This window comes from Tricharina praecox (genome assembly GCF_024521635.1).
Source record: "Tricharina praecox strain CBS 144465 chromosome Unknown BZA05scaffold_7, whole genome shotgun sequence".
NCBI classification, from domain to species: domain Eukaryota; kingdom Fungi; phylum Ascomycota; class Pezizomycetes; order Pezizales; family Pyronemataceae; genus Tricharina; species Tricharina praecox.
This window is the reverse complement of record NW_026250409.1, coordinates 1,188,762-1,203,811: the sequence shown is the minus strand read 5'-3', so window position 1 is coordinate 1,203,811 and position 15,050 is coordinate 1,188,762. Positions and strand designations below refer to the sequence as shown.

Genomic DNA, 15,050 nt, shown 5'->3' with positions numbered 1-15,050 from the left:
TTCACCATCTCCACCTCCACCACCACCACACCACCCTGATATCCCATCTCCATACCGTAGTCGCCCTTCTCCCCACTCCGCTCCGTTCCGTTCGTCCTCTTCCCCCGCAATCCTCGAGGCTGCTGCCTCGACAGGGCGTCTTCCCCCCCTGCTACTTTTCCCCTTTTCAGCTCCACCTTTGGCTTCTTCGTCGAGAAATAAACTTTTGCCCTCCTCACGCTCTTTTGCGACATACCCTCTTCACGAACGAAAGACAAAGGACGAAAGACGACTTTGACGACGCGTGCGAGTAGGCTAGTCTAACAGATAATTGCGACTTGCAGGAACATCGTTTCGCTTGGCAGCACTCGTATCCGAGCCCGTGCCATCTTTCCAGAACCAGGGTGCGCACGATCTTCGGTCCGTTCGCGCGTTGTCGACAACTTTGAGGAAAACCACCTGTCATCAAGCTCGTCTCCTCCACCACCACCTCCTCCTCCTCAGCGCAACCACAACCACCGAAAAATCGCTACCGACGAAAACAACACGCGAGTCTCGAGTGTTTATCGACCAAAGATAACGCTTTCGAACAGCCTTCCCTTGCGTCATGTCAGGGATGTATAATTCTCACCGTGGGATGGTAGCCGCGCCGTCCCGCCTTAATGAGCTGTTGGATCAAGTACGGGCCGAGTTCGAAACACAGCAAGTTCGGAATGGGGACTATGAGCTTAAAAGTATGTTGCTCCTTTACGTGTTCACTCTTGGGACGGCAGTTTTTTTCCCGTCTGGTCGCGCGTCGCGATGGTGTCTGGCGTCTCAACCGCCATGCGCCCAAAGTGATGAACATTTTGGAATCGCATTTGATGAATCAGAATACTAACGTGATTTCACTTTCAGTCCAGCAGCAGGTCCAGGAGATGGACGTGATCAGGCAGACGGTCTTCCAGCTCGAGGCTGCGCATACCGCTATGAAACAAAAGTGCGCCTTCTTCCCTCATCCCCCCTTCCTCCCAAACCTTGCACGTATCACTCGCGCGCACGCGCGGAACTCAAGCGCAGCCCGCCCGCCGACCCACCGACCCGACCCAATGGAAACCGTGCATCGCTAACACGGCCCGATTCCGCGCTCCTGTAGGTACGAGGACGAAATCGCACGACTCACACGTGAATTGGATGCGCGTGGCGGCGCCCACGGTCATGGTGGTGCGCCACCACCGCAGCCAGCGCCTCCTTCCATAGGGCACGGACCCAGGGATCTCTTTGGCGGTATAATGTCGGGTCAGGGTGGTCAAAATGGCCCGGGCCTCGCGCCCCCGCAACCTCAGGACCAGCAACAGCAGCAGCAACAGCAACAGCAGCAACATATCCCACCGCCGCCTCCGGTGGCGGTCCAGCAATTGCCGCCCAATCAACCTCCCCAACAGCCCCAGCCCGTCCCGGGGTACGCACAAGGATCGTTCATGAACGGTGAGATAGACTTCACCTGCCATCGCCGTCCACAGCGCGCGTCAAACTGACAGTTTCCCCCGCAGGCTACGGAACACAGCCGCCCCTGCCGACCGCGTCTCCTGGTGCGAAGCGCTCTCGCCCGCCTCCAGGTCCCGGTACACCACAGCAGAACCAGTCCCAAGGTCCCTACCAGGATCCTCGCGCGTCTCCGCAGGTTGCCCGCCCTAGTCCCGTGCCCGCGTTACCGTCGGTCGGCAACAACCTTGCCGATCTCAATCTCGATCACATGCCTCCGGGTCAGAAGAAGGAAGGATCGGACTGGTTTGCGATCTTCAACCCCAGGGTACCGCGGATGTTGGATGTCGACCTGGTTCACACACTCGAGCACCACAGTGTGGTCTGCTGTGTGCGATTCAGTCAGGATGGAAAGTACATCGCTACCGGTTGCAATCGCAGCGCTCAAATCTTCGACGTCCAGACTGGCCACAAGGTTACGCAATTGCAGGACGAGACGGTAGACAGGGACGGTGACTTGTACATCCGTAGTGTCTGCTTCAGCCCCGACGGAAGGTATCTGGCTACCGGTGCCGAAGACAAGCAGATCAGAGTAAGTGGAAGGGAGAGGGGGACTCCGGCTTCGGCGCGTTTCCAAGTTGGCGGTCACGACTAACACCTGCCGATAGGTCTGGGACATTCAAAACCGTGTGATACGGCATACCTTCCACGGTCACGAGCAAGACATCTACTCCCTCGACTTTGCCCGCAACGGTCGGCATATCGCCTCCGGCAGTGGTGACAGAACCGTACGGGTGTGGGATATCGACTCAGGTCAGAACGTGCTCACTCTGAGCATCGAAGACGGTGTCACGACTGTTGCCATATCTCCCGACGGAAAACTGGTTGCGGCCGGCTCTCTCGACAAGAGCGTGAGGGTCTGGGATGCGCATACCGGATATCTGATTGAGAGACTGGAAGGTCCCGACGGCCACCGGGATAGTGTTTATAGTGTAGCATTCTCCCCCAACGGCCGAGAGTTGGTCTCGGGCAGTTTGGACAAGACCATTAAGATGTGGGAATTGCACACCACAAGAAACGTGCCCAACATCACCGGTACCACTCGTGGCAAGTGCACCAAGACCTTTGAGGGACACAAGGTTAGTTATATTTCATTGCCCGTGATGGAGGGAATCTATCGTGCTACAGCACGTAGGTACTCAAAAATCGTTTGGTGGCGGTGCTGACATGATTGATGGTAGGACTTTGTGCTCAGTGTAGCGTTGACTCCTGATGGAAAATGGGTGCTCAGTGGCTCGAAAGATCGCGGTGTGCAGTTTTGGGATCCCGTCACCGCAAGTGCTCAACTTATGCTTCAGGGTCACAAGAATTCCGGTAAGTCTTGCCATTCGTCGGGTTTCTCGAGATTTCCTGTTTTTTTTTTTTTCCCTCCTTGTTTTTTTTTTTTTTTTTGCCGCTTTATTCGAGGATTCGGGAGGCGAATAGTTACATGCCGCCATGTCATTCGTGATCTCGACCGTAGAGTTTGTCTGCATACGATGCAGATCTGTTTCGCAATGGCTCGGACAGATCCGCGTCAATGTGCATCTTTGATTGCTTCTTCCTCTGCCTCCAAGGTATCTAGCAGGTCAGCTAACCGTTGCTGTGTGTCATTGATCAGTTATCTCAGTTGCACCGAGCCCTACAGGTGGACTGTTCGCAACAGGAAGCGGCGATATGCGTGCTCGTATCTGGAGGTTAGTGCCACCCAACTCCCTTTCCCCCTTCAGCTTTCCCAACACTTTGGAGATGCCGCCGTCACATGCTCTCTCGGATGGATTTTTTCTTTCTTCCCTGAGCCTGCCTGCCTGGCATCCCCTTACCCCGCAAACTGCAAACGGTGGTGAATGCGCAGATCTAGTCTCTGCCTCGTAATCCCATCCCACACCCACCCTACCCCCACAAAAAGATGCATACGCACCCCCACGCATACCCCGTCATGCATTCCATATGCCATCCCGCTGCTGCTAGTTAAGGTTCAATGCTGACGTGCTTTTTTTTCTGGCTGTTTCAGTTACGAGCCCTACCGCGAGCGTCTTCTCTGATTATTGGGTGCTGGGTGATTTTCTTTCTTTCTGCTTCTCTTTTCACGGATCGAGATCAAAAGAGATGGAGAAACGGGGTGGGATAGTGGGACACGGGGGGTCGTGGGTCGTGGGGGGACGGGAAGAGAATGGGGGGTTTAAAGGGTGGTTCTATTTCTTTTTTATTTTCGATTCCGCTTTTTTCTTCTATTTCTTTTCTTTTTTGCTTTTATTCTTTTCGAGGATATCTCATGTAAGGAACTGGATGTGCGGTGTAGTGGGGTACCTATCGGGTTTCTTTTTTCTTCTTTTCTCTTTCTCTTTTCTCTTTCTTCTTTCTATCTTTCTTTCTTTTTTTTCTTTTCCAATGGAAGAAGGCACGGAAGCAGAAACAGAAGCAGAAACAGAATTACTTTGTTTTCAAGTTTCTTTTTTTTGGTCTAGTGTTGACTGACTGTCGCTGTGTCACTGTGTCATTGTGTTTTCTATGGCTGGGCGGGTTAAATGTCTTCGGATTCTTTTCTCTCGATCACCGTCTGGGTTCAGGCTTCAGGCTCCAGAGTTTTGGCGTAGATGATACGGTATCGGTGAACGGTGAATTGGGTTCCAGGTGGTGAAGGTTGAAGAAGAAGAGTGGCCACTCACCCCAACTCCCAACTTGTTGTAGTCCCTCGGGTGCGACTCACGCAGTAGGTACCCAGGTATTCGCTCACCGAATATTGGCTGCTCGCCCACTCACGACCCCGCACTCGCCTACTCCTCCGGTAGGTTCAGTGGCCACTGGAGGGATAACCTAACACCGTACTCGGGTGTCCACACCGGCTTCCACGGCTCATGGCAATCGTAGCCATCTAAAGCCATCGAGATTGCCATAGGAACCAAGTGGGTGGCTTATCCGCGCAGATCACGGCGGCTTCACAATACCTACCTAACGTACCGCGTGAACAGTGAACACCCACCGCCGATGAATATCGAGGCTGCGGCATACCTACGTTGTTTCTGACAGCGAGCTGAGTTTAGATCACCATGTCTACTATATAGTTATCCATCCCTCCTGCTGCAGGACACGATTGGAACTTAGACGTCGGTGTTGATTTTAATCCCGTTCTTTGGCTGCAGTATGTGGAAGTACCTACTCAATGTAACTATAGGTAGTATCGCCACGTTTCCTGTCCGAATCCTGAATCCCGATAGCTTCCCGATCTCTTCTCGATGTTTCCCGATTTCTTGAGCGGCCGCCAAGTAGAGGAGAGGAGAGGAGAGGAGAGAGTAGAGTAGAGTAGAGTAGAGTAGAGTAGAGTAGAGTAGAGTAGAGTAGAGTAGGCGGGCGATATCCACCAGCACGGGACTATAGTACTCCCCCGGGCCCTGGGTTCGAAAGCTGGGGCTTTTTCGTTGTGGGGTGCGCACTGCGTACCGGTTGTGCGTACCGGCTGTGAGGTGGGGGGTATCACCGAGGAAGGGGGAGTGAGGCTGTGGGTTGGCTAGGTTGAGCAGTGTGGGGGTGTAGATACGCCATGTGCGCAGGAGGAGGCGAGATGGCGAGACGTGGGAATACGGGATCGGGGAACACGTTCACGTTCACTCACGACTCGCACGACTCACACATCCAGCAGATTCAGTACATCCGGCACATCTAAATTCTAGCATATCCCACACCCAGCCGGCTGGCGGGGGGTTTACGCATGTCTGTTCATCCGTCTGGCTCGACCGTCTGGCTCGTTCATTTGGCTCGTCCATCTGTTAATAGCCATTCTGGGGCCGAAAAAGGTCTCGAGCTCCCGAGTCCGAGGGGGTGGCGACAGACACTCTGCGCTTTACACTCTGCGCTCTAAGCTCTGCGCTTTGCTGGTGGATACGGTAGGCAACTACGGTACTCGAGTAGGTATATAGTAGTAACTGGGTGCAGAGCTTCCACCATACTGCCCTGCTGTACGTGGAGGGGGCTCCTCTGGCTCCTCTGGCTACTTATATACGCATCGTGATCGAAACCAACGAGCGTGGATTGGGGGAGGAGGGGATCAGCACTGGCAGCTCTAGCTAGGCCCCGTGCACCCGTCCGATCAACGGACAAAAGCATGCTCTGCCAGTACTATCTACCTACCTATGGTGCGCAGCGTTGCAGCTTCCGGTAAGCGTTCGGCCTGGCTGCGGGGTGGGACATCGTCACATCTTATTCGGCTTCCCCCCGTCTCGTCTCATCTCGTCTCGTGCGAACGCTCAGCCTCACCATGCTCCAAGTTCCAACTCCCTTCTCTTCCCGAGTCTTCCCAAGTTCCCATCCATAATCCATCAATGACTTCCAGCCACCTGCCACCTGGGGCTGGAACTCGCGATCGCTACTTAGGCATCCCCGCCCAATCTCATCAGAAAAAGCAAAGAACCCAGGAAAAGAAAGCAGGAAAGGGAGCAAGAAAAGAAAAAGCCCCCCCCCCCCCCTACCCGGCCGCCGCGGAACGATGTCGTGATCATATAGATAATGGGTGTAATATGATATCGTGATGGGTATCGTGATTAGTATAGTATCGTGATATCTATCGTGATGGGACGAAAAAAGGCTGGACACTTGACACTGTAGGACTCCTACCGTCGTTACAAATGGTTACATATAGGTACATACAAGCGGCACCACCTCGGATCCTCGGATCCCTGGAGTCTCGGCTCTCGAGTCTTGACAGGCGGATCATTTCCCACTCCACTTGTCCTTCCCCTTCCCCTGCGCTGTCCTTGCTCTTCACCTTGTCTTGTCCCTGCGCAGCCCTTGTCCCTGGTCTGCGCTGCACAACACTGTGACGAAAGGCCGAAGGCTGAGTTTGAGGGCTGAAGGCGGGGGATGGGGGGCTGTTACTACACTACACTACACTGGGGGACCGCGTGATACTTTGGTGGTCCCGGTACCTATTACTATTACCCCCTACTATTGTCTACCCCGGTGGTACTATTACCAGTTGGCCATGTCAGGCGGGCGAGCGGGAAGGTATGGGGGGTTGGTTGGGACTTTTAGTTTCAGGCCAGCTGTCGTCTGTCATCGTCAGGTACATGTTAACCTCAGGGTGGTGACCATGCCATGGTGGTCACGGGAGTTGGTGGGGCTGGGTTGGTGGGGCTAGTCATCTACCATGATGACTGCAAAGCAAAGCAAAGCAAAGCAAAGCAAAGCAAACGAGCCGAGTGAGCGAGTGAGCGAGTGATGCACCATGCCATCACCCTCTTGACTACCACTAACTGGTAACCGCACGTCTCAGTCAAACAGTCAACGGGAAAGCGGGAAATAAGCGGCTCCCGGAAGCCTCGGGATATAGAGTATATAACGGTTAATATACCACCCCTCTCTCCACCCCTCTCTCCCCCTCACCCTCCTCATACGTAGGCATGCTATGATGGTATGATGGTGTGGCATGGTATGATGTGACGATGTTGCCAACGGTCCAGCCCGGCGAGCCCGGCGAGCACCAGGAGGGGGAGGAGGAGGAGCAGAAGGAAGAGGGGGAGGGTAGGGGGGGTAGGAGGAGTAGTGGGGCGGACCCCTTCGTTCCGGAAGCTTAAGTCTGTATGTTCCGGTCCGTTCGAGGGAGTGGGAGTGGGAGTGAGTGATCGAGCGACCCTGTGAGCCGGCCCGGGTCAGTAAAGCAAATTCAGGGCAAGGCGGGGTGTGGGGTGTGGGGTGTGAGGTGGGTACCTACAGTAGTGTTGTCTCTTGCGGAGGCAGAGGTGTTCAAGGGCCGTACATAGGCCGTACTAGAATTGGGGTCTGGGGAGATGGGAAGGAGAAATGGGGGAGGGGAGGGTATGACGCCATATCCCCTCCTCCCCCTCGAACGGCTGGGGGCTGGAAGGGGGTCTAGAACGGCAAAGGTGTTTTCTGCTGATGTGGAAAGAAGGTTCGTCTACAGCGGGGGCCAACGCAGCCTTGCGTCATAATCCGGGGGAGGGGGAGGGGGGGATCATGGATGGAAGGGACGACGACGGCGGCGGGCACTCTAGATCTACGCTTCGTCTGCCGAATGACGTGTGGCGTGTCGATTTGTGGGGTAGAAAAACGAACGAAAGCGGTGGTTCCCCGGGGTTGGGGCGGAGGTGTTTGATCTAGAAGGGGAGGGGGAGGTCTGGGGAGGTTCGGGGGGGCTGGAAGGCCCGAGTGATGGCCTGGGTGATGTCGTCAGTCGGTTTGTTGTTGGCCGTTGGCACGTGGTGGTGGTGCTGCTGCTTGCTGCTTGCTGACGGTTTGTTGTTACTGCTGGCGGTCGTAGGTGAGGTATTAATGTGCTGGTGGATTCTCCAAAGAGGAAGAGCAGTGAGGTGTATGTCTTCGAGGGGGTGGAGGGAGGTCGGAGGAGGTCAAGGTCAGAGAGAGAGTCCTAGACTAGGTGCCGATTGGCATCGTGACTGGATGGATGTTGAATGTATCCGAGACCTCGCTCCCTCCAACTTCGCCGCATGCATGATACGGACGGTAGCAGAATTTTCCCCCAGTATCTAGAGTTAAGTGAATGCGCAGATGCCGCCGGAAAGAAAGAAAGAGTGTGAAGGGTCCCGCAGCCCAACCAATTGTGACGATGAGTAAGTAAGTAAGTCTGGTACAGGTCAGATTGGGGTAAGAAGTATTTAGTGTTGAAGCTGTGTCGTCGCCGTGTCGTCGTCGCTGTCCATCTTTGGCGTGGTGGTGGTGGTATGTAGTGGTAATGGTGGTAGTGGTAGTGGCGGACCCAGTCTTTGGCCTTTTCTTTTTCTTTTTCTTTTAGAGAGACATGAGAGAGAGTTAGTCCTCTAGATTAGATCCGTATGCGGTATTTCGAGGTCAACGGTGCTGGAGAGTTGTGACCGACTGATGCGGTCTCGGAGTTCTGGAAAGCGTTAAATCCTTCTTTCTCAGCTTTCCCCGCAATTGTTTCCCCTTGGAGATCTCCACGTAGAGTAGAGTACCGGTAGATGCGCACAGCGTGTGTGCTCTGCCTACATATGTACAGCGTGTAGAGTACAGCGTATGTACAGCGTATGTACAGCGTATGTACAGCGTATGTGCAGCGTATGTGCAGCGTACAGAATTACATACATCACATTACATACGTGTATGCCCCAAGCCCACCCGCCCGCCCGCGTGGTCGATATCGATATGGATGTTGATGTGTGTGTAGCGATATTAGTTAAGCGGCAGCGCAGGTATGCCGCATAGTTACCACGCAGCCGCCGGCGGCGTGTTGTCGTTGGAGTACAAGCTCTATGGATGAAAGTGGCTCGGTCTCCGCTGCCGGGCCGAGTCGTCGAGTCGTCGAGTGACGGGCGTCAATCATCTCCGCAATCGAAATCTGTCTTTCCCCACACTTTTTTTTCTTTCTTCCTTTCTTTTTTTTTCCTTCTTTCTTTCGGTCTTGGGTTTGGGTTTGGGTTGGGTTGGGGTTTTAGGTGGTCGTCGACGGTCGTTGATATGCTGTGCATGCATGCAGCCCGCCTTGTCTGCCTGCTTGCCTGCCTCTGCCTGCCTGCCTCTGCCTGCTTGCCTGCCTGCTGTATGTAGAGTACACAGATAGAGTAGAGCTGGAGCGCATCCGGGGGGAGATTGCCGCTGATGGTGATTATTATTATTACTGCTGTTATTATCGTCATTATCATCATTATTTTTCTCTCTTTTCTCTCTCACTCTCGCAGTCATTTCCATCCGCGCTGTTAAGCCGCGGGTAACCAGGCCCTAGGAGCAGCAGTATCTACCGGTCCGGTCCTGGATGGAACTGAAGCAGTTTTTTTCTTCAATTTTTTCTTTCGGCGAGCGTTCCATTGCAGTTCTGTTCTCGGATATTGAGATTCCGTAGGCGGTCAGTCAAGGTTACGGTGCGGTATTAATTCGACTATTGGGGGGTGGTGGAGGGGGGGTTAGTTGGTTAGTAGGGAGGTAGCGGGAATGAAGGATGGGGGGAATTGGGGGGAATTGGGATGGGCGGAGGATGAGGATGGGGGATGGATGGGGGGCAGACAGGCAGGCAGGCAGCACGTGTGGTGGTGGAGTAGGTAAACATCTGCAGTTTAGACTTTTGCGCCATCGGTAGTTAGTTTGGTTTGGTTAGTTGGTTGGTTAGCAGCAGTAGCAGAAGTGAAGGGTGAAGGCAAGCTCGGAATCATACGAGCAGTCTGTTAGTACTCTACTCTAGCAGTCGGCCTGAAAGTTGAAACCATGGTACGGTGCTACCTAGATACGTAACCGTGTGGGATGGCTCCCGACTAAACTAACTAAAGCGTGGAGCGGAGAGCGGAGAGCGACCGAGCACAGAGGGACGACCACACTTGGCCTGCTCGACTCTACTCTGCCGTCCAAACGGGCCGGTCCGAATCGAAAGGCGCGAGGGGCGGGGCGGGGACACTGGTCTGGGGCAGTACCTACTCTTTGTTGCATAGGTAGAATAGAAATTGATACCTAGGTGCAAGACCGAGTTGCACTCTAGACGAGCAACGCCGGGATTCCGAGAGACAGAGACGTGAGAGAGAGGCGCTTGCAGACATCAGACCTAAGTCTCCCGATGTATGGTCATTACGGACAAGCCTATCGATATGCTTCAGCTCATTTCAAAACCTTCACCTTCATATGGTGGGTGCCATGGCGGGTGCCGTATCTACCGTATCTATCGGACTCCGAGGATCGCCAACAGCCCGTGTTCTATTGGCTCAGACCAGCCCTTCGGACTTCTGCGGCTGGTGTTGGCTCCAACCTCCGGCCTCCAGCCTCCAAGGCCATCGTATGTATGTATCGTATGCAAGTCTATGTATGCATGTATCTCGGGGGCTCAACTAGTCAGCGGTAGGGAGCGAAGTTGGGGAGCGAAGGGGGATATGTACTGCACCGTGCTGTCCCCAGAAGTTGACAATTTTTCGCTGTTGCTGGTGTTGGGGATAACTCCGAGTGTCTGACAAAGACACTGTGCATAGTTCTAGATCAGATCCGAGCAGACCCAGAGGCGTGCAACAATGCGCATGAACTCACCCACTCACTCACTCACGGGCCGGCGAGAACGGGCGAGGCTGGCCAGCCTGTGCCGTACGACGACGTCGTCGTCGTCGTTATCGATGGCCTCACTCGCCCTCCCCCCTCCCTCCGCCTATACAGCGATGAGACTCGGCGGTGAGATTCAGTGGTGAGATACAAGTGGTGAGCAGAAACCATGTGGCAATATCTATCCATCCATCGCAGATATGTACCGGTATCACTCTGTCATACCGATCCAGTTGCTTTGCTTTTCTTTGCCTTTCTTTGTCCTTCTTCACCTCCACCTTCACCTCCACCTCCACCTTCACCTCGCCATTACCGCTAGGACCCTCCAGGCTCCCCTATAGGTAGCCATAGCTATGTCCATGGGAAAAGGGAAGGGTGATGGAGGGCGCCTGCCCGCGTATCCATCCATCTATGCTGCATCTCCCTCCCTCTACGCTGCATCTCGCTCCCTCCCTTTTTTTATTTCTTTTTTTTTCCCGCTGCTACTGCGGCTACGCTAGTCAGTCGTTTCGTTTTTTTGTCATATGGTGGCGGCCACCCACCCACAGTTAGGTGCACTGCACTGTGCAGGGTGGTGGTGGTGGTGGTGCAGTGCACACCCACCTGGGGAAAAAGCCCCGCAAAAATAAAGACGGGATGTGGGTGGTGCAGTGGTGGTGGTGCAGTGGTGGTGGTGCAGTGGTGGTGGTGCAGTGGTGGTACTGGTGCTGTGGGAGTGGTGGGTGGTACTGGTGGGGTTGCCGTGTGTGCAGGTGGGTGTGAGGGTGGGTGTGTGTGCAGGTGGGTGTGTGGTCTGTGTGGTCTGTGTGATGTGATGTGATGTGATGGGGCGCTGGCGCGGCGCGGCGGCGGCGCGGCGGCGCGGCGGGCTGGTTGGCTGGTTAGATGGGTTGGCTGGTGGATGGGTTGGATGGATGGCGGTGGGTTAGGCTGCGTGGGTTTGGTTGCACTGGTTTGGTTGCACTGGTTTGGTTGCACTGGTTTGGTTGCACGGGATACGCAGATGGGTGGTTGTGTGGTTCGTCGTGCATGCCATGCCATGCCTCTCATGCCTCCCATGCCTCTCATGCCCGTCCTTCTGTGCCCGTCCATCCTTCCTTCTGCTCTGCCATGCCAGTCCATCCATCCTTCCTTGTGCACTGCTCAGTGCTCAGGCTGCTCTGCTAAGACTGCTCAGACTCCCCAGACTGCGCTCGCTTTTTCTTTCTTCTTACATTTGCTTTTTGTTGCAGCATGCAGACTGGAATTAGACTGCTCCACAGGAGAGGCTGTCCCCCCTCCCTCCCCCTCCCCCATCTTCCCATCCTTCCCTTGCCCACGGCAGTGGAAAAAAAAAGAAGCAGTAGGGTAGGTAGGGTAGGTAGTAGGGTAGGCGAGATGCGCGACTCCCTTATGAAAAGAAAAAGAAAAAAGAAGGAGGAAAAAAGAAAATAAGCCTGGAGGAGGAGCAGGAGGATGGTCTTATGTAATTCCGCACACTACTTACTCAGGTATTTCTCTACATAAATAGCAAGTATCTACGTTATCCCATTGTAGACTATGGTATGTAGTACTCTACCTACCATAACTGTGCATCTGTGGAGAATTGTGGAGATGCTGAGTGATTTGTCGTGATTGGACGTGAGGCGAGGCGATGTGGTGAACGGGAGGGAGGCGGCGGCATGTGTGATGTGTGATGTATGTAGGATGTGGGATGTGTGATGCTCACCTACCCGGGAATGGGGAGTGGGGAGTGGGGAAGGAAGAAGTATTAGTTAGCAGCGGCAGCAAGATGGTGCCGTATCGCTGGATGTCGGTATGGCGGAGGAAGGACCCCATAAGCGGCCGCCGGCCACCGGCTGCATTAGAAACCAGCTCCAATTTCAGCCCCAACTTCTCGCCTGCTCTTGCCTGCCTGCCTGCGTGCTTCTACATGGCATTACATTACATATTCCCTCCCCTCCCCTCCCCATCCCTTCCCTCAATTCGGCCCCCGTTTCTGTTTGGAAGAGAAGAGAAAAAAAAACGAGGGAAAAAAAACAACAAATGGATTCTATTTAGAGTATGATATAACGGGCGGCCCGCGCGGACTTTGGAGATCTAACCATGGCCATCTGTAATCTGCGCTGTTACCTGGATGGTTGGCTGGATGGTTGGCTGGATAGGATAACAAAGTTTGTGGTCGTATGTATGGCATCCATCCATATGTATGTTGGTTCGCATGGTTCGCCCGCCCCCCGCCCGCCCACGCCGGAAGTGAGTTTGCGGGGAGGGAGAGAGGGAGGGAGGGAGCACGAGAGAGAGAGAGAGGGCCCCATAGGAGGAAAGATTTCGAGATGGCCCTGGATGACTGGATGACTGGACCGCCGACGGCGTTGACTTTTTTTTTTGATTGAATGGTTGATTGATTGATTGACTGCTTGATTGACTGACTGATGGGCCTCGCTGCTGCTGGGATGCCCGTGCCGCAGCACACCGCACCGAGGATATGGCACCCACATGTTGATATTGAGTTTCTTATTACCATGTCTCCTCCCCCATTCCCCGTGCCACTCGTACGTATCCGGGGATTTGCGCGAGTAACGATCCACAGACAGAGGCAGCAGCTAGCACCCGGCCGGCGCGCCGGCGTGGGGGGTGAGTGTGGGTGTGGGATGGGATTTTCTTCGCGTCGGATTCGGGGTAGGCGCAGTGGATAAGGCTGCTGCTGCTGCTCGTGGCTGGAGACTCTTGGTAATTGATATCTATCTATCGTCATCCAGTAGAGAGTAGATAGAAGATATTGAACGCAAACCTATGTCGCCGTCCAGGAGTCGTGGTACACGTATATCAAGAACGCACGGCGCACGTGTGTGCAACCAGTGCAGGCGAAAAGTGAAGTGAAGGGCGAATCGGACGGCGGTGTGTAGGGTACCCCGGGATATTCCGCAGTTACATAGGTAAATACGTGAGCAGGTACCTGACACCGAGTTGAAGTCGATGCTTTCACACATCTCGAGTTCCAAACATGCCACGATATGCCGGACACAGAGTCCGGCTGTGGTTATCCAGGTAGGCAAGCAGCCAGGCAAGCAGCCTTGAGTAACTGTACCTGTGCCAGGCGCTCGGTAATAGTTAGTGAGAGAGACAGAGAGAAAGAAAAAGAAAAAAAAGGGAAAAAAAGGAACCAACGGCATCCTGCGGAAATGTCACCACCAATAAGCGGATGGCTTTTATCGTTTACATACCTCCGAACACGATGGCTTACACGGCGTCGTCGAAAGGGGGGTTGGCACGGGGAGGGGTCAGCAATAGTCAGTTACTAGAGTAAATACAGTAGAGTAAAGTATCGTATCTTTCTACTTACTCTATAGTTCGCTCCCGATATGCAGCGGGCGAAGGACGGGAAGGACGGAGTGCTGCCGATAGCACTTGGAGGGATACCTACGGTAGGGAAGGTTATGTATGCACCACATCAGTTGAGATTCCGCATAACAATAGGGGGTTTCCAATTCTGCTTCGCATCTACTGGGTACCGGATCCCAACTCCTGCAAACCATCTGCCCCTCGTGCTGCTGCTCGTGCTCATGCTGCTCATGCTCCTGCTGCTGTAGGATTGACGCCATTGTACCTGGAGTAGAGTACCGAGAGTACCTTGGTACATGGAGTTCCACCAGCTGGCTGACCGGCCACCGTGACCAGCCGGTTCCCAGGAGGATCGGTCGGTTAATTTCGAACTGGGCCACCACTGAGAGGCCACATCACGAGGAGGACGAGGAGGAGAAGGACGAGGAGGAGGAGGGAGTGGCTTTACCGAATCCGAGCGAACATGTAGTTAGCAGACTGTGGGTGCATGGCCGGACGGCCAAACCTCATCCAGACGGGCCAAAGCGAGCCAGTCGCACAGACTATGTCGGCGAGACAGATTCCTAAACCTGATTTGGGAACGTGCGTGAAGACGACGAAGAACGTGCTGCTTGGCTGCTCTGTAGAGCAGAAGTGCCCCCATCATGCCGGGAGAGCGATCGTCGGCTTCTCAGAAGCCCTATTCTGAGCCTCAAAAGCGGTTTAGTGCCCTGGCGGGTTACACCGCTCGCCTACTACCACTCAGCCCCCCTCCGCAGCGAGCAGCACCACCCACGACCCACAGCCCGTAACCCACAACACATTGCACACAGCACACACGACACATGGGCCACACATATCGACTTACTCAGCTACTTGCTCTTACCCAAGCACCCCTCCACGAAATTCTTCAACCCGGCGCCCCCCAGCTCTGCCGTGGAGCGCCAGCCGTGGCCGTGGGCGATGCTACGCTTTACATAATTGCGACGGGATTTCGGCCGGGATATCTGCCTGCACATGCCGTAGAAATTCGATGCTCGTCTAGAGATATATGATGCTGCTTCTGCTGCTGCTGTGCTTCTTTGCTCAACCCGTCGCTTTGGGTCGGTAGGTTTGAGCGGTATGTGCAATACATCCTGAGTTATATTCACTGCCACCTATAGGTGAGGACAGGACAGGACGAACTTTCTTTCTCCCTCTCCGTACTCTACGCATGCCGGTCCGGTCGGAAAACCAGGCCAGAAACCCCAGCTACTAGCAGT

The 15,050-nt window shown here is 54.4% G+C and overlaps 4 protein-coding genes across 4 annotated transcripts; all 4 read left to right on the top strand.

Moving 5' to 3' along the window:
* The first annotated feature begins 410 nt into the window (after nt 1–410).
* Nucleotides 411–3,481, top strand: BZA05DRAFT_253379 (WD40-repeat-containing domain protein). Its single transcript, XM_051480046.1, has 7 exons — nt 411–713; nt 877–958; nt 1,115–1,446; nt 1,512–2,035; nt 2,112–2,582; nt 2,685–2,817; nt 3,104–3,481. The coding sequence occupies exons 1-7, from the start codon at nt 587–589 to the stop codon at nt 3,355–3,357; spliced, it is 1,923 nt and encodes a 640-aa protein (XP_051341356.1). The 5' UTR covers nt 411–586; the 3' UTR covers nt 3,358–3,481.
* A 1-nt stretch (nt 3,482) lies between these two features.
* On the top strand, nt 3,483–3,998 carry BZA05DRAFT_253380 (uncharacterized protein). Its single transcript, XM_051480047.1, has one exon. The coding sequence runs from the start codon at nt 3,592–3,594 to the stop codon at nt 3,958–3,960; it is 369 nt and encodes a 122-aa protein (XP_051341355.1). The 5' UTR covers nt 3,483–3,591; the 3' UTR covers nt 3,961–3,998.
* A 3,539-nt stretch (nt 3,999–7,537) lies between these two features.
* BZA05DRAFT_253337 (uncharacterized protein) lies at nt 7,538–8,132 on the top strand. Its single transcript, XM_051480045.1, has one exon. It carries the CDS (start codon nt 7,648–7,650, stop codon nt 7,984–7,986), a length of 339 nt encoding a protein of 112 aa, XP_051341354.1. The 5' UTR covers nt 7,538–7,647; the 3' UTR covers nt 7,987–8,132.
* A 4,857-nt stretch (nt 8,133–12,989) lies between these two features.
* On the top strand, nt 12,990–14,777 carry BZA05DRAFT_435099 (uncharacterized protein; the record flags this gene model as incomplete). The annotated part of the gene is made up of 7 exons (XM_051486354.1): nt 12,990–13,019; nt 13,275–13,365; nt 13,404–13,411; nt 13,441–13,515; nt 13,818–13,906; nt 14,058–14,288; nt 14,622–14,777. The coding sequence occupies 7 exons, from the start codon at nt 12,990–12,992 to the stop codon at nt 14,767–14,769; spliced, it is 672 nt and encodes a 223-aa protein (XP_051341353.1). The 3' UTR covers nt 14,770–14,777.
* Nucleotides 14,778–15,050: the final 273 nt, after the last annotated feature.